Below are 18,659 nucleotides of genomic sequence, written 5' to 3'. Positions count from 1 at the left end.
CCAAGCATGGTACATAAGCGAAATTGAAGAACCAAGTAAACCATTAACCATGGATGCCTTTCTTAAGTGTGGTACTATTTTTAACAAAAAAAAAAACTAGCTAGTCATAATTGTTTATGGATATCAGTCCAAAACTGCCTCCTCCGCTATTTTTTACATGATAGTTTATGAAGAAAAAACTTAACAACCTTAAAATTCAAATTTAGCTCATGAAGTTGGTAAGCTAAAATGTAATATATTTTATTTAACTTACGGTGAGAGATTTTATAGAATATTCTTGTTTTATAAACTAAATTTAATTTACGGTGGGAGATACTCTAAGTATGAGTTTTAACTTTTCTCATAGCTCATCCGGTATAATTCAAAACCTAGCTATGAATAGGAATTATTTGGAGTTCCAGGAACATTGCTTAAGTGGTGTCCCGTACCAAAAAAAATGCGATAGGGGTGGGTTCCGGGCCAATAAGCCTACGACATGTATGTGGGTTACTTGTTAACACATCGCCACATCGTTTGACGTCCTAGATAACGTCGTTTACATCAGTTGTGGGATTCGGGATTTTAATATCCATATTCATCTCCTATTGATTTTCCAGAATCTTTTTCTCTTTGAATTATGTCCTTCCATCTCTTCATGATTCTTATGAACTGAAGAAAATGAATAACATGATCATGAATTCTACGATCTGCCATCTTTAAATTTTTACCAACCAACTTGTAAGTCTATTTCATCTAAAAGAAAAAACCTGCAAGTCTATCTGGTAATCGAAGCAAAGACCCTGATCAACAATAAGGAATTCTGGAACTGGTTTTGACCAGAAAAGGATTTTCACCCTTACCTTCGCGATTCTTCCATAGAACAAGTACTGGCAAAGGTAATCTGCAATTAAGGTTTAGTTGTAGATCTGAGACCTCTTCAATTTCCATGGAATTCACCTCATCAACATCTCTAATCAATAATGAGTTCTCGAATCGGACCAAACCAATTGCTATCGCCTTCTATAACATAAACCCAATATGGATTTTGAGTGTCTCACGAAATTTTTCCCTTAAGATCTGAAAGTTGATTAGAAGTTTTCAGATTTGGCAAAGAGGAGCAAAGATTCATCTTTTTGCTAAACATGAAAGTTGCTTCCTTTAAGTTTCTGGGTTTGTTGGGATTGATGTGTTTATAATCAGTTAATTGTATGAAGATGCTTCTTTTATGATTGGAAGTTTTCAGATTTGGCAAAGAGGAGCAAAGATTTAGATATGGGGATATTTTTTTTCCCTAATGGTTCATTTATCTTCTCGACTATCAGTAACGGAGAGAAAAACAGAATGGGACACCACCTCAGCAATGTTTCCGGAACACCTAATAATTATCGACAAAAAGAATTAATGTCTTGAAATTTGATCACAGCAAAACAGCTACATGAACTATAAACTCAAGATTTGTGCTGAAGTTAGTAATTCACACGTTTTTGTGTCTTGGACTGTGAAGTATGGCAAAATAATGGTCCTATGGGTATTGGGTCTTATCACTACAGCTTCAATTCTCACAAGGCCGACAGGTGATATCTACATCTCGTGACATGCCCACATGCAATTCATTTATCAGGCATAGCTTGATAACGAAACAACCCTAGCTTGACAACCAATATATATGCAGATTTAGTGCATCTTTGTTATCTCACCTCCCATCCTTCCAAGAATAACAATGAACTCTACAATCTCACAAGTATCAGCAATAACTCCCCACCCACAATCCACCCGACCATCCTATTGATCGACCTAGTCAACACTCATGAACATGATCGAGTATGAAACCAATCAAATACGTGAACATGATTGGTTGGGTAAATATGCATATATAGTACTCACGTTGATATTCAATTCTGTAATAAGAAGTTTGGTAAGTTGTTAAATGAAAATATGGGATTATTACATGTTGCTAGGTGATAGTACGTAGTACTTGAGTCGTCGCATGCATCCTGACCTTGATAACGAAATCACTAACTCTTTGCGACAAGATTATAACTAAGTCAACATAAGGAGAATGCCTGAGGGTCTAAGGTGTAGGCGGGCGTTAATATTGCACTATCTTGTAAATGCACTCATTGCTCTTCAAGATACCAATTTCATGTAATGAAGATCAAAAATTGAGAGGAACCTACCGTACGTATTTCTAAACTATGATACACAAAAGTTTCAAAACCTGAATCAATCAGTGTACCAGAGTAACCAGACACAATCATTGAAACCAACACCAATTAATTTGACCTTTTCCTTTACATTCTGGGTTCAGACACAAGCCTAGTACTAACTACTAAACGAGTAAAAAAAAGAGACAAATAGAACATTTGCCAATTGCCAGTTACCAATTAAAGAAAAAAAAAAAGCAAAAAGTCAATCCCAGTGGTACAAGTTGGTTCACCATTTCTGCTACTACCACATTCTTTAAGTTCCCCCCATCTATTTTTTATCGACCACAGTCGGTGGGGGTAGGAAATTAGAATCAAATGATTGAGCTTTGATGGTGATATGCTTGGTTACATTGATACCCTGGTTTGGTTCAGAATTAACCTCAGACGATTTGGCCGGCCCTGCAGATATTATCGATCAGTTCGAACTCTGCCTCACCGTGCAAGCAACCACCTGCGCCCACTGCTTCAACCTTGCCTTCACCGTCTGTGGATTATCCCCTTCAACCATTTCAAACAAACACAATCAACATCTACCATTTATCATACCAATAAGGCAATAACCAAACCATAGTTGTATTTCGCAATTCAGTGAGGTCGGACCACATGACTTCAACCGTTCAGGTCATGGCGCCCTGACAATCGTATATCGAACTAGAAAATGGATAAGTAACAGTTAAGGAGTTGCTCGGAAAAGTGGACACATACCGGGACCAAATATGGTGTGGGGGCTGCCGATGGGGGAGTGGGAGTCGCATTCCGACGGTGTCGGGGAGAACGACGACGTCGGAGTGGTGGAAGACTTGTAGCTTCTGTTGACGGCGTAGTAGAGTCCCAAAGCGGGAAGAGTATCGGAGAGTCGTTGGTCGGCACTCTCCTCCTCCTCCGGCGGCTCAAACCCGAACCCCAACTCAATACACGCTTTCAACTCATCAAGGTCTTCGTCGGTGACGCTCTTGCTCCGCTGCTTTTGCTTCCTGCTGTTGCTTTTGCGGCGGTGCCACGCCTCGTCGCGGTAGGCGTCCGGGGACCAAGACTTCTGCTTGAAGAGAGGGTTCGGAGGCATGATCATGGCCATGGAGGAAGAAGGGGGAGGAGACGGTGGATGAGGTGGCAGAGCGTGAGGTTCAGACATCGGGATCGGCCGCCGCCCCGCGCGTGGGGGTTTTGCGGAGGTCGGAGGACCTCACGCGCGCGCTGGGGGTGAGAGTGTTTGGAATTATTCGTTTGGTTTTGGGAGGAGGAGGGGTTTTAATAGGAAGGGAAAGGAGAAGGGGACCCGTGGAGACTTTGCTTTGGTTGGTCCGCGTCATCATTACCTGTTCCTTTCCTTTTGGTTTAGGGTTTCTATTCTTCTTCTTTTTTTTGGAGGAAATTTTGGTATATGTTCTTAGTTTGCTTGAGGAGGAAATTTTGTGACGTATTTAATAGGGTTTTGGTGTTAGGTTTCGGTTGTAATCATTGTTATTATGGTTATACCGACCGAATTGAATGTGGAGATGGCTAGTTTTGATTAATTACTAGAGATTTGAGTGTGATATTTGTGAAATCCAAGGAGATAGATTCATGTTATAATGGCTAAAATTTGTGCTTTTCCTCTTGATGAAACACAAATGAGTGGTGCTAGCTATCTAAATTCATGAATGACCGACCAAAGAAAAGAAACAAAATGATGATTGAGAGCCTAGCTTCTAGAGAAATATCATCTAGAAATACAAGGTTGTGCAAATTTTGGGCATCCTATATATGTCCAAATCGAACACTGACCACATAGCTAGTTATGAAATCATGATCACAAAATACTGCATTATCATTCGATCCTAAACTGGTCGGTTTTTTTTTTTTAAATTATTTTGTTTGCTTAACATTGCAAAATATGAAAATGAATGCAGCTAAGAATTAGTATATCTACATTATTCTTCCTTAATTTTTATTTGAATAATGGATTGATTCGCATCAATCCATTCTTTAAATCATGCATGAATTAAAGAATTAGAGTTCTTAATTGAATGAATTAAAAGGTATTTACTTAATTAATTATGATTGTGATAGTAATATTATAAAGATCAATCATAATACATGAGCATATATATAAACTTGCATAGGTTTTTGGTATCATACTTGAATAGTTAGTTACAGGCAGAACACGCAATAATATCATATACATTATCTGATGTATTCACAAGTTGTGCTTACGTACAGCAAATCATGGATGAAGATAAGAAGATTAATAGACAAATAACCTACAAGTTGCAGATAGAGTTAGCTTGTGACATACGAAACAGTAATCAACAGCCCAATAATTAAGCCAAAAGCCTTCATGTATACACATCAAATTAAGTTAATTAATTAGTAGCTAAATTAAGTATACATGTCAATTTGATGTGCTGCACGACCGCTACGTCCCGTAGCGATTTTCCAATAAGAAATCTGCTATATCCACCATTTTTTTAAAAATAGGTATAATCCAAAAAGAAGAGACGTGTTTAATGTGACTTTATTAATCAAAGTTGAAAGAAAAAACCATTCTTCGTTGATCCTCAATTACAATTACAAGCCCTCACTGCAAGGCACATATATATATGGGTTTGTGTATGATGAAATAGTCATCATTTTCTCTAACCAATATGATCGTTATAAAAAATAAAATAAAGGGAAAATATCCTAATGCCCAAATATTTGAAAACTAAAGCCCATTCCAATTAAAGTCTTATCATTGTGCCCATTCCAATGATTCTTGAGAAAAAGACGTTATTACCCTGTGTTTAATTAAATCCACACAGTTTTTATCTCTCTCTCCTCTCTCTCTCTCTCTCTCTCTCTCTCTCTCTCTCTCTCTCTCTCTCTCTCTCTCTCTCTCTCTCTCTCTCTCTCTCTCTCTCCTCCTTCGACGTTAGCTGCCCACACAAGCACCGCTACTTCATCTCCTCCGACCACCTTCTTTTCCCGATCCACCTTCTACCGCGTCTAATCACCCGGTCCCCGGCGCCGTCTCCGTCGTCTCTTCTGCCACAGCCCAACCTCGTCGTCCCACTCGTCGGCGCTGCCACCACCGCCTTCTCCCTCCTCTTCTTCCTCCTCGTCTGCTTCCGCAACTCCGACCACCTTCTGCAGCGCCCAATCACCAGGTCCCCGGCGCCGTTGCCGTCGCCGTCGCCGTCATCTCTTCTGACGCAGCCCAACCTCGTCGTCCCACTTGCCGGCGCCGCCACCACCGCCTTCTCCCTCCTCTTCTTCCTCCTTGTCTGCTTCCGCAAAATCACCCGCAACCGCACAGCCCCGGAAACCGGCTCTAAGCTGCCTCACCGCTTCTCCTACTCCCCTGGAAGGGCGTTGCTTGCCGGCGTGCGCCGGGGTCGGTGGAGGAGGCCGATGTGCTCACCGTCGGGGAATGTGGGTGCCCAGAGAAGAAATGTGGGTGCTCACCGTCTGGCCGGTTCCTCAGTTCTCTCCTCTCCGATCAGTAACCAAAATTATTAGGGGTCAGTAACTGAAAACTAAGTAATTATTGGGTGTCAGTAACTGAAAACTAAGTGATTACTGGGTGTCAGTAACTGAAAACTAAAAGTTATTGGGGGTCAGTAACTGGTTACTGAGTGTCAGTAATTAATCAATAACTGGTTATTGGGGGTTAGTAACTGGTTATTATGGGTCATTAACTGGTCAGTAACTGATTATTAGGGGTCAGTAACTGGTTACAGAGGAAAATCCGGTGACCGGAATCTGGCGGTCGGGAAAATTCCAGTGACCGGAATCCGGCGGTCGGTGACCGGAGTCCGGTGTCCAGCGGCCTGTGACCGGAGTCCGAGGTTCCGACCAAGTCTTTTCATGTTGAAGAGGTGGGGGCAAAATAGTCTTAAAATAATATGGTTTGTTAAGATTTTAGTAAAGATTTGTGCATTTGGGCATAAAGATTTATGCATTTGGGCATAAAAATGGTTACCTTATATTGGAATGGGCTAATGCAAAAGATTATCATTGGAATGAAAAATAAAGGATTTAAATTAGTACTAAATAGACATTTTTCCTAAAATAAATAGCCAGATTAACTACTTGCCCAGAAGTTGGTGTCGAAGTCAAAAGCCGTCTCTTTTACTTTGAAAACTTGTGAGTATAGCTAGGGTTTGTTCAAAAGAAACTGCTGCCTTTGAACCAGTTACATGTAGATTTTTGTTGTTTTATATATGTATATAATATAGTGCAGATATTTTGTAGTATAGTATTAGTTTACAATTAGTTACACAGTCGACCATATATACAGGAACAAATAATGTGACAGTAGTTGCTTAATTGATACCTTGTATATTGACCCAGAAACCCAGTTTCTTAGTTCCAGAAAGCTCGGGTGGAATTATCGATAGGCGCCGGCCAGTATGTCTTTCCTTCGTGTCCAATTCAGAAGGTGGCCGGATGCCAATTTTCTTTTGGATAAATTACATGCATGATCGCGGCAGTTTCATGAATTTCCTATTCCTATTCTATATAGGTAATCTAATTCACGATATAATATTGTAACTGAGAGTCATGAAAGTTTGACGACGCGTTAGGGTTTTGACCATATTTCTAAAACCCTAGGCTTACAAACTGGGAAAATGATGGCGGGGAAGTATGGTGGTGCTGGTGATCATGTCAGGTGTCCCATGTCTTTTAACGCAAAAGCAAAGCATGCGGTTCCATTAGGACTTTGGTAGCCGAAATCAAGCATATATAGATCGGCGGAAACAGCGAGCTTACACAATTTGAATATTCCTTTTACATGATGATGAGTGATTGAGTGATCACATCTCTCTTATTTTTCAGCAAAGCATTCTAGAGCTCCATCATTGAGCTTCTCCTTTTGTGGGGTTTTCGCAATCTACAGCACCAGCTAGCTCCAAAGGTATACTGAAATGCTTTTAGTATTTCCTTTGTGAGGTGTTTTAGGTTCGTTCTTTCGCTTAAAATGAAATTCGAATATACGTATCATGATTCTGAACAACAATGTTAAAAAAAAAAAATAAAAAATAAAAAAAAAAAAAAACTGAAAACAAACTTTAAATTGAACTATTTAGATGAGTATTGATGATTGTTTAAGTCTTAGTTGTATAATTGACTTATCGAATTATTAAAATTAAAACTTCTTGTTAGAAAATTCTCATTAGAAATAAACTGAAACACGCCTTTTGGACGGATGGGGTTTCTTTAGCTTTCGACACAATGGACCTTACGAGAGTCCCCATACGACGGGCTATTAGCTCAATCGTAGAGCTTGCCCCTGATAATTGCGTCATTGTGCTTGAGTTGTGAGGGTTTTTAGCCACATGGATGATTCAACATGCTCATCAACGCCTACGGCCTGCCATGATCGAGGCGTTGATTATACAAGGCACATTACAACATTAGCATGACGTACTTCTCATGTACTTATTTTCTTTCATTTCCTTGTAAGTTGAGTTGTGTCCATAAGAGTTTTAACAGCAAATATAGTGCACGTAAGACTCGGGTTATGATGACCATGCCACAACCTACTTTATTACTTGTGCCCCCAAAGCAAAAGTCATGAGATATGTTGGACGAGAGGGATGGTAAATGGACCAGGTGCTGGACCTTTAATTCAAACAAACGCCTGGAAATCTAATTCAACAAACGTACCGAAATTATGGCACATGATTTTGGGTCATGATTCCTATGTATGGGAGGCTTCCTCGCAACATATCCTCATCTTTGGTACTTCCACTCCATTGTTGAAACTTACATATCAAGAAAAACATCACTCATATCGTGCACCGGTCACTTATAATCAAATCCGGTATAACTAAAAAGAGATCATGTAACATAAAAAATTCTTTGACGTAACATACATATCACGTTACACTTCCGTCACACCAATCTAAGTACACAAAACCATACTTAAAACACTCACTTCTTAACATGTAAAATGATTAGACAGTCGGACAAACTTATACAACGAACACAAGTTTGGACATCGATGATAAACAACACAATAAAATTGGGCTTTTCATGTGTAATACGTCATGAGGCCCAATACCTTAAATACGTTCAGACCGTGATCTTTCTTCTTCTTCCTAAGGACACACAGAATCAATCACAGAGAAACAAAGCAGTGAAAAAAAGAGGTTAGGGCTTTTTCTCCTTCACCTTCACACTCGAATCGGAGAAGAAGAAGAAGAAAGAAAGATGTGGCACGAAGCTCGGAGGTCGGAGAGGAAAGTCCACGACATGATGGACGCCGCTCGCAAACGAGCTCAACGACGTGCCGTTTTTCTCGCCAAACGCCGCGGCGATCCCCAGCAGTCCATCCAGGTCGCCGGCTCCCGCTGCCGCCTCTACCGCGACGACGGCCTCTACCAAGCCTCCGAGGACCAGCAAGGCCTGTATGTCTCTACCTCTCAACTCCTTGCAGCTTCAATTAAATTTGATCCGAAAATTAGTCCTGAATTGCAATTTGATTTTGTTTATGTGAATTTATGGATTCAAGTTTTGTTTTTGTGGTCAGGATTCCTTGGAATGGGAAACAGGATGTGTTAATTGACAGGTGAAAATCGCAATGCTTTATTACTGTATTGTTGTTACTGTGGATTTTAGCTTTGTTACATTGTTATAGAAGTTAAAAGATTGGAGATTGAGTTATTATGTGTGTGGAAAAAAACAGGTTTGATGGGCGTGCTCTACTGGATTTTATTCGGGAGTCTAAGCATTTTCGTGTTCAAGAGAAGTTGGAGGAGGAGGAAGAGTTAGAAGAGTTTGTTAATTTTGAGCGTTATCGGGATTTAATTAAGCATCGTCGTAGAGGATGTCGGTACTTTTTGATTTTGGAATCATGTCTTCAATTTAAGTTTATTGTGTCGGCGTTATGATTATAGGTTGTTTATAATGTATGTGATATCATCTTCTATTTGCTAAGACTATAAAAACTATCTAATAGTTAACAACATTAAGTAATCTGGGGTTTTAGTTTAAGATTGTCACATGCTGAGCTTTGTACGAAAACAGTTACTGATGATGAGGGTTTGCTACACGTGAATCAAGAGATGGAGGCCAAGGTTACTGCTCCATTTGCAGCCGAGAGGTTAGATTTTCTTCTACATTGTCTGCCGTGTGGTTCTTTTCATATACTTGACTAGTTCAGTTTCTTTGGTTTGCTGTGGCTTAATTTAGTGTTTTTATGGAAATGTGGTAGGTCTCAGCCGCAAGCTTCTGCCACCAAGGGTTCCTATTCCCAAGTTGGGTTCTCTTATGGTGGGGATGGAAAAGATGACGCCCAGTATTCAGATGCTGATGAAGACGATGAGGATGATGATGATGACGAAGATGAGGATGATTTCAACTCTGATGATAGCAGTGATGAAGGAATGGATAAGATAGCAAAAGAATTTGGAATCAAAAGGTATGGCTGGCTTGTCTACATGGATAAGAAAGCTAAGGAGGAGGAGAAAAGGCAAAAGGAAGTGATCAAAGGCGATCCTGCAATTGTAAGTTCTCACCAGTTTGTGTGATTGACCTTTCTGTTATAGTATTCATCAGTGCATAATTTGCATTTTCGAAACCTGGCAGAGGAAGATGAGTCGCAAGGAAAGAAGGAAGGTTTCTCAGATAGAAAGGGAGAGGGAAAGAGAAACTGCCCGGGTAACCGGAACTCGTGTCCTCCAACATGATCCATACCGGTAGAAATCTACAAGTTTCTTTTTGGAATTTTCATGCTTGACTGATTTCTATCTCCAAACAGTTGTACTTAGCTTTTGATTGCACTTATAATTACACCTATATATGCAGTGAAAGTAGGCGAAGTCCAACATATGAAGCTTATCCTCATTCAAGAAGGTATGGTGTCTATATCAATCAATGTATATCCTTGACTTCCCAGTAAAGGCATTTGGTAGATGAATGTTATCTTGTGTGTGCAGATCAAGATCTCGATCACCATCATACTCAAGGCGTCATTCTCGTGGACGGCATTCTGATGATCATAGAAGCAAACCGACAACTTCTAAAATAGAATACATTACTGAATTTGGGGGCTCAGGTGACAAGGAAGAATCAAAGCGTGAAGGATTTTCTCCACCAACATCTCCTAGCTCACAGACTGATGTGTTAAACCGGTCGGAGCACTCGACCTTTTATAATTGCAAAGATTCATTGGACTGTCTTTACTCTGCTGCAGCTTTTTACCCATTTGTTACCCGAGGAAAAATTATGGTTTAGAATAGTCAGGTTTAGGGTTATCAAGTCTAACTACCAAAAGGAAGAGGGAAGAGGCTTTGTTTCTGAAGCTTATTTTTCCCCCTGGATCGATATCCTAATGCTGCTTCTTTACTGCAGATGTTCAACTGGTTTAATACTTGAGGCTCTGCATGTCGATCCTGCATCCGGTGCATCACTTGACAAGGATAAGAGCACTAAAGTGGTGAAGCCATCAGCAAGGTATTTCCTGGAGCCTGGATAAGAAGATTTTTTCTCTCTATGTTTCATGGCTTAAATTTTCCAAAAATATTGTAATCATTGTGCCTGTTAGAGGTTTACTAACAGTATGGTTATTTTTGACCTCTTGTTTAAAACCTGAGTTCAATGTCACGGTAACAAACTATCTATTTCTCAAACCTTGCAGCACATCTTTAGCATTGGCAAAGTTAAGTAAAACAAGTACTTCAGTGGGGTCACTGAAGCAGCAACCCGCAGAGAAGAAAGAAACTCCTCAAGAGAGACTGAAAAGGATTATGAGCAAGCAGCTGAACAAACAGAGTATGTTCTACAACTCATACGTTATATGAATAGCTAATATAAATTATTGATCCCCATTTTGGCTGTTGGTATATATTATAGTATTTGGAATGGGTGATAGTATTAGAGAGGTGTATGTTCTACACAGGCATTGAGAAATAAGTGGCTAATATACATTATCAATCTGTTTTGGCTCATAGTATATTATATCGATTGCTCTGGTGTGGGTGATAATGTAAGAGATAGTTGTAGTCTTATATTCTGCATCCTTGTAATATAAATTTGAATTAAATTGCCTTTTCAGTTAAGAAAGATACTGCTGCTGAAATGGCTAAAAAGCGAGAGCACGAGCGCCAGAGGCTGGAAAAACTTGCTGAAACAAGTCGGTTAAGTCGATCTAGGCGCCGGAGTCGTAGCAGGAGCTACAGCCCTTCTCCACCAAGGTGGTTGAATTTTCTATCTTCATAATAGGTTATGCTGGTCAGCTATGAATCTGGGGTGACAATTGATATATCATGTTGTGTCATGTTTGATCATGTCGAGTTGTGGTTGGCTACATGCTTTTTTTAGGTGCTACGACCTATTTATGTAGGTTTGCAAAAACGGAATCTGTAGTTACCTTCTGGAGCATGGGGAATTTGAAGTTGAATCATTTCCTTGTGTCTTTGCAAAGTTTCTATCCATACACAATGAAGTGGCAACTTTTTGGGGTTGTTTGTCATGATGTCTTCTAGCAATAAACTAATATCTGTAATGTCGCATGTCATTGCTAATTATCCTCTTGCTTATGACTGATATATGACTGTAAATGCAGAAGACATCGTCGCAGTAGAAGTCCAAGTCAGAGCAGGAGTTCCCGACGACATTACTCCCGTTCTAGGTCAAGGTCCCGCTCCCGGTCTCGCTCCCGTACCCGTACTCGTTCGCGCACCTACTCTCGCTCACCAAGGTGATCACACTGTTTTCTTTGCCCCTTGATTCCCTGCCCGTTGTGCTGTGGCTCTTATCATACTGAAGACTGATTTAGAGAATGACATTACAGGGTAAGAAGCCATTCAAGGTACTGATGGATATGACAGAAGGGCGATCAGCATGCTTCATATACTTCTATTTGGTTCTTGTACTCGTAGCAGTTGAAATGGCTCCTATATTACAACCTAGGATTCTTGGTTTCAGAATTGGTGTGCAAAACTTTATTGTATATGGAAATCTAAAATAAATATAACTGGGTTGTGTTGTTTTGTCATGTTTTGTCTAAAAAGACAACACAGTTATCATTATCGGTTTGAAATTAGTTTGCCTATGTTTAGCTTGGGTACCAAATGGAATCTATCTTGAGAACTTTTGGGAAAGAAGAATGACTTTAGCCGCTTCAAATAGTGGAGTATGGAGATGGCAGTGCCAGGTTTCCGACGCAAATTCAAAGTGTTTTGTGTATCTTGGAATCTAATGAGCAGCATTGATGTGAAAGGAGGAGATACAATTCATGGGCAAGAAAGGGACTATCGTTGAATGCATTGTGTGAGAAAGTTTGATAAAGATACACTGAACACGAGATTTATAAAGATACACTGAACACGGTCGACTTCCAATGATCGAGCAGTTGTAATTCCAGGATCAGGAAATAGGGTGCCGTTTCAAGATACTTGTCCAGAATTTGTTCTATCTGTGTGGCCGTCCGGCCGGTTAATGTGTACGGACCGATATTTCCGGTCATGTTTACTGCTGGATCGATGAACACTCTTTTAGTAGAGCACAAAAATAAAGTGTTAAGAGCTACCATATGGATTGTTGAAATTCGTTGGTGTCAACAAGACTTTTTTTTTTTTTATAGTAACAACAACAAGACTATTTTGGTACAGCACAAAAGAATAGCATGGATGCCAAGTTAGTGGAAACTGATTAAAGTCTTGTGAAAACCGATTGTTATGTCAATTTTCTGCAGCAGTGAATCCGCGTGTTGTGGGATCTCTATCAACAACTAAAGCCAAGCATATGAATTTGACTGTGTGCTGATTCACCAACTATATCAATATTGGAACTTAGGCTACTGTTGAAGTATTTCATGGAAGGAAGATTTTTACAACGAAGAAAAGGATGATTGCTATCATAATCTTATCTTGTTGGTTCCTTGAATATAAAGTAAGTTCATCTTCTGATAAGAATCTCGAATCTGCAAGATAATTCCACTATGTCTGTAAGCAATCCAAACCAGTTCATGTCTGGTGTTCTTTCTGAATAATTACCGAGTACCAGCTTTCCATCATGAGCTTAATTCAAGAAGCCCCATCTGGACCCTCATACAACATCATTGTTGAACAAGCAACTAACTCAAATATCACCCTTTCTTAGATTTTACTTGAAAGAAACTAGGGTTTCTTCATAAAAGTAACCCATTTTACATTATGTTTTGTTTTGGATTTAAAAGACCAAGATTATTGTATCCAAATATATGCGAGTCAAAAGTGGTCGAGATATGTATGCTTTTTCAAGAGTCTAATCTTGATTATAACACGATAATTTTTTTTATTGGGGTCACTTGGTTATGTTAGCAAGCTAGTAACACACATACCCAGTCAATATTCATATCAAAGTCCACGAGAGTATCCCAGCAAAGACAAACTAATCTCTCGTTCCAAGCTTAAAAACTTAAAGGCCCCTCAAACCTGCTGGCCACAAGCTAATAAGAGTTAGAAATCGAACTTTTAACATGGAGGTATCTATATTAAGTAACTCGAGCAACTTTACCACACCAGATGGTTATAACACGACAATTTAAGACATTGCTTATAAGTCAAAGCATTTAAACCTCTTACAAAACATATCTTGAAATGAATTATAGACGTTAATTCAAGACCATTAGTTTTTCGAATAAATCTCATAGTATACATTTCCACAAGGGCCTTCGAAATCAAACTCCCAATTGCTAAACAGATCTAGCACTTGATGGACATCTTGATTTTAATGTGATGGGAACAAAAAGAAAAGAAAGTAAAGATAGCAAGATGAGGATAAAGGAAAATTCGATCAAGTTGGAGTTAAGCCATAGATGAATCCAGCATCATGTTCTTCCTTTATATTCATGAGAGCCTGCCTCTTTAACCTTTTGCTTCCCGTGAGCCACACGGGAGTTGTTGTTCTGGGTTTCCTTTTCTTTCTGTTGCCATCAGAAAGCGTACAAGCATCGATCGTTCTAAAACCTCCCTTTATTCCATCCATATCACTCGAAAGTGATCGATGCCCCTATCACTCTTAGACTCTTATGCTTCATTTCACATCACCTTTACTACTACCTGCCTACTTTGATTTCTATACAGAAAGTTGTCTTATATAAAACTGAGGAATTCTCACCACCACACGAGGGGGCGCCTAAATAATCATATTAGACTTTAAGTTTTGTAATGGAAGTAGCTCTAGGAATGCAATTTGCTTCTGTGGTGATGCTTTAGAAAATATAATAACACAATTGGCTAGGCATGTCTCATGTGTTAGGGTAGGGTTTGGGTACTCATGCATGATCGACAAATTATATCTATGTGCTATTTTGAAATATCAAACCTGATTTTGCTTATCCGCGCATATGAGATTTTCTTCTAAATACGTTTTATGATGATCGATTAACAACGTAACATAAATTTGACAAACATAATAACACATCTAACAAAAACATTACTATCCGATTGAAATCAAATTCTTTTAGTACAAACTTTTAGAAAAGAATCCGATTATCAATCGATCGTCTCTTTTAGCCATCCTTCTTTATATATCAACAATTAACTGTTTTATGCTAAAGCCTTTTCCACTTTGTAGTTTGTACATGCAATGAAGAAATGAATCCCCTTTCATTCCCTTTTTCTTTCTTAAATCCCACCTATTGTACTAGGCTTTAACATGACCAATACTTCCATACAAACCCAAGGCAAACACAACTTTTGTTAAGTATGTTGTTGTTTCAAATTAACCATAAACTATGTTTGAAGGAAAGTGAAGCACATGGGATGGTGTATCTCCTTGGATCAAATAAAGTTTGATCATATATAAAAATGAATCTTCAATCCAATAGTGTAAATAATAAGACTAATTCTAGGTTAGCATTGCCCTACAAAATGATTTTATTCTTCTAAGCATGCACTCTCATCTAATAACCACCTTGATTTTATATTATCAACCTAATCACCACGAACCATTGGATATCTTCATAATTTTGTCCTAACCATCTTTGAATCTTAGTTAAATTCGATGCCTAAACCTGCCCTCTTCTATCGACATCATAGTGACATAATAACTAGTATCTGCTAAAACCCTGGTCTAAACCTTAATAAATATATACTACTTTCATGTGATTTCCACTTAACCCTAATAGCTAGGCTAAAACCCTGGTCTAATGAAAACAAAAGCCAAACGTATATAAAAAGGGAAGACATTACTCATCTAATTGGGTGTAGCATCATAGTCATTGCTAAACTTATTAAAGTTTAGATTACCAAAAATGTAACTTCAATAGAACATTTTCCGGTTAGAAAAGTATAAAGAGTAACACGTACAACCAAGAAGTAAAATACCGACGATTATAGAAATTTCGATGGTTCGAAAAAAAAAATCTCGATGGATATATCGAGATAATATCGAATATCGATGAAAAATTTTATCTAAAAGTTGTATATTCGACCAAAAATATACTATATATAAAATATCGGAAAGATATGAAAATTAATATCGGTAATTGTAAAAAACGGAAATTTCGAGAAAATATCGAAGATATTTTGGATGTTTTACTCCTTGCGTACAATTCACTCTTTAGCAAAACACTTAGTATGGCATCGATTAGCTAGATCAAACATGTCCGTCAAAGACTAGAAACATCCATATAACTAAAATCACCCCCAAAATAATATGATCGATCTGTCCACGTTGATAGAAATGGATGCATTGATTAGTAACAGGGACAAAACCATCCTTGTAATTTCAATTTCTTAATATCAGTCAAAGTTCTATCGACCCTTATCAATGAAAACTATACTTCGTGTTCCTTCTCCAATGTACAATTGTATTTATAATGAAAACCAACAATTCATAACAAATAAAGACACCTACATGAGTATACGTTTCTACATTTCCAAGCATTATAGACAAACCCAGAGATTGATGGCTTGACAAATCAAAGCTTAAGGGAACATAATGTGGGATTGAGGAAGACAAAGTAGGCAATGTTGCCCACTCATTTCCAATTAGAAAACAAATCTCTATATATATTGAAGTATTGGACCCTCACCAATTAGAACCATTCCTTGTTTTGTACATATATACAACACGATGGTACGTATCTTCCAATTACTTATGTGCAAAGTGGGATGTTCATATCTAAGTTCGCTCTAGCATTGAAGAATATTGCTAGACATTTGTGACTTTTGTTATGGGTGATGACCATGCTATTTGGTCCATGCCCTGAAAAAGCCTACAAATCTAATCCAACTTTTGTGTTAGTTTCATGCAAGGTGAGACATCGACCATGTCTAGTTCCCACTCAAAATCTGAAGCCAATACCATCTTGTCTTTCTCTAAGATCCTTGATTGTTTTAAAAAATATCTAACATTACAAAAAAAAAAAAAAACCCGATTTAGAAAAGATGTCTTAAAATCGAAAATAATTAAAAATCTTAACAAATCACTGGTGCTCAGAGAAAGATGAATTTAAACAAACTGCATGTATCCACTCAACACTCTCTATTATCAAATTGTTCAAGTAATCAGCTGATCATTATAACTTAGTTACTTAATTTTCAGATAATTAAATTAACTTAATTGCTTAATTTTCATGCAGCCTTCTTCACTTGATTACTTAGCATGTCATATGGCCCATTCGAAGCAGCTTATAGAACACGAGCGTCCAATAAGTCGTGTTGAAGTTTACTTCCAAACAAAGAAATACAACTCGATCTGCAAGTGGAAATATGCAGAATGTTAATTGGGTTTATCGTTTACGTAAGGTGGTTTTTACAGTTGCAAATATAATAGGATTAATTAGACATTGTTAACTAACCTTCACAATTAAGTCACTAAATCTAAATGCACAATGAAACCGTTGACCCAAAAATCATGTTGTTCTTTATAGAAAAACCTCTCACATGTTATGATCGATGTTCATGTCGACTAATTAAACAAATTAACCCAAGCAATCGATCGTAGCTTCCCTCACTGCATGAGAAACTAGCCGTTCAGATTGATTCTTATTGTTTGGGGAATATCATTGTTTCCCTCACGTGAACAACTTGCGAAATTATATGGCCGTTTATATCAATCTTGTTTATTTCATACAAGGTCTACTAGGGTTTCAAATTTACAGTAAATAAACGATAATTAAGATAAATGCTTGATCGATTCAAACAATTGGTACGTATAAAAGAATGCAAGCTAATGAGAAAATGAACAAGAATCTAATTTTTGGGTCTCACGAAGATATTCACGTTCATATGGTTCACATCGTTAACAATAAGATGACCGTTTAGTTTAATTAGTACTATAAAAAATGCGGGTGACGTTACAAGTTAATAATTTTGAGTTTATACTTTACTTGGTTTCATAGCTTGCTATAGTTTAGCGAAGTAGAAAAGAGACAACAATCCACCTCTCGTCATTGATGTGAAGAAATGGATTTATGGTCAGATATGAGATTTATAACCCTATATACACGCCTCTATATAGCTATGCTTCGTATACACAAACCTACCCTAATATTAGGGGTTTGTAAAAATATATGTTTTACATAACGTTAATGATGTGGGAGAAATCGAAACAAGATGTGCAAAAGACATAAATAAACAGCTAGGAGTTAAAATTATCGAGAAGTTTAACATGGATTCCAGTGCAACCATGTAAATCCAATAGTTTTATCCTTGTTGGTCAGAAATTCAGTATGCAAATCCGATGTTGTTAGAAAACTCAGTCAGTCCTTCTGCGAATTTGAAATGCCGGCTGTCGCCTGCCTGCCTCGTTCTGAAATATTGCACATGAACAAGGGCAGTGCAGCCCTCGTTTCTGACTTAGAGATTCTGTTTTTCTGGACAAGAAACACATTTGATTCCATTTCAGTGAGACTTTTGTAACCATGCCATGAGTGTTACACGCTTCAAATCAAATGCTATGATATTTTATAATAAATCTACTCGGCTTGGAGAACCAAAAATATAATTCCCCAACTATGATATTTTCATGTTATGTGCCACATTATTCGGTAACTAAAAATCGAGCATTTCAAATCAAGTGAAATGTGTGAAGTTATAGTATTAAGTTTTATATCTGAATCTAATATAACAAATAAATAAACATTAAAAATGCGTACAATCACCTAGTCATTCATAATTATTCTATTATTATTTTTTCAAATGGACAAAAACTAGCGTCCACTGGATTTTTGCATTTGCGTCGCATATCACACTTGCGAAACTACCATGAACACGTTAGTATAAAATGTTCTCTAATCACACCCCACTTCTATCAAACTAGGATAAACACGTACTCGTTCGTTCTTTTGAGATGAAACTTAAACTTTCTTAATCAAAAACACCTTGTTAATTACCCAATCTTAAACTTAAACCAAAGAAAGTCCTTATTGGACAAGGATGATTCATCTAAGAATGATGCTCCTAAAGAAACAATTATTGAAGATGAAGAATACTAGGAAGAGACACTTGAGTCGGGTACTTGGAAGGACATTAGCAGAGAAGCCATGCCAGAAGCAAACTCTTCACCTTGAGGAAC

General features: G+C 38.1%; 2 protein-coding genes across 2 annotated transcripts; one reads left to right on the top strand and one right to left on the bottom strand.

Annotated features, from left to right (window-relative positions):
- Positions 1-2,236: 2,236 nt before the first annotated feature.
- Positions 2,237-3,498, bottom strand: LOC101294593. The gene is made up of 2 exons (XM_004287988.1): positions 2,892-3,498; positions 2,237-2,684 (listed from the first exon to the last, which is right to left on the bottom strand). The coding sequence occupies exons 1-2, from the start codon at positions 3,316-3,318 to the stop codon at positions 2,602-2,604; spliced, it is 510 nt and encodes a 169-aa protein (XP_004288036.1). The 5' UTR covers positions 3,319-3,498; the 3' UTR covers positions 2,237-2,601.
- A 4,758-nt stretch (positions 3,499-8,256) lies between these two features.
- Positions 8,257-12,410, top strand: LOC101294298. The gene is made up of 13 exons (XM_004287987.1): positions 8,257-8,557; positions 8,680-8,718; positions 8,836-8,978; positions 9,177-9,252; positions 9,364-9,655; positions 9,738-9,847; positions 9,957-10,004; positions 10,088-10,282; positions 10,503-10,604; positions 10,789-10,922; positions 11,206-11,344; positions 11,716-11,850; positions 11,944-12,410. Exons 1-13 carry the CDS (start codon positions 8,361-8,363, stop codon positions 11,966-11,968), a joined length of 1,635 nt encoding a protein of 544 aa, XP_004288035.1. The 5' UTR covers positions 8,257-8,360; the 3' UTR covers positions 11,969-12,410.
- The last annotated feature ends 6,249 nt before the right edge of the window (positions 12,411-18,659 follow it).

Source organism: Fragaria vesca, linkage group LG1 (assembly GCF_000184155.1).
Source record: "Fragaria vesca subsp. vesca linkage group LG1, FraVesHawaii_1.0, whole genome shotgun sequence".
NCBI lineage: Eukaryota > Viridiplantae > Streptophyta > Magnoliopsida > Rosales > Rosaceae > Fragaria > Fragaria vesca.
This window is presented reverse-complemented; position numbering and strand designations above follow the sequence as displayed.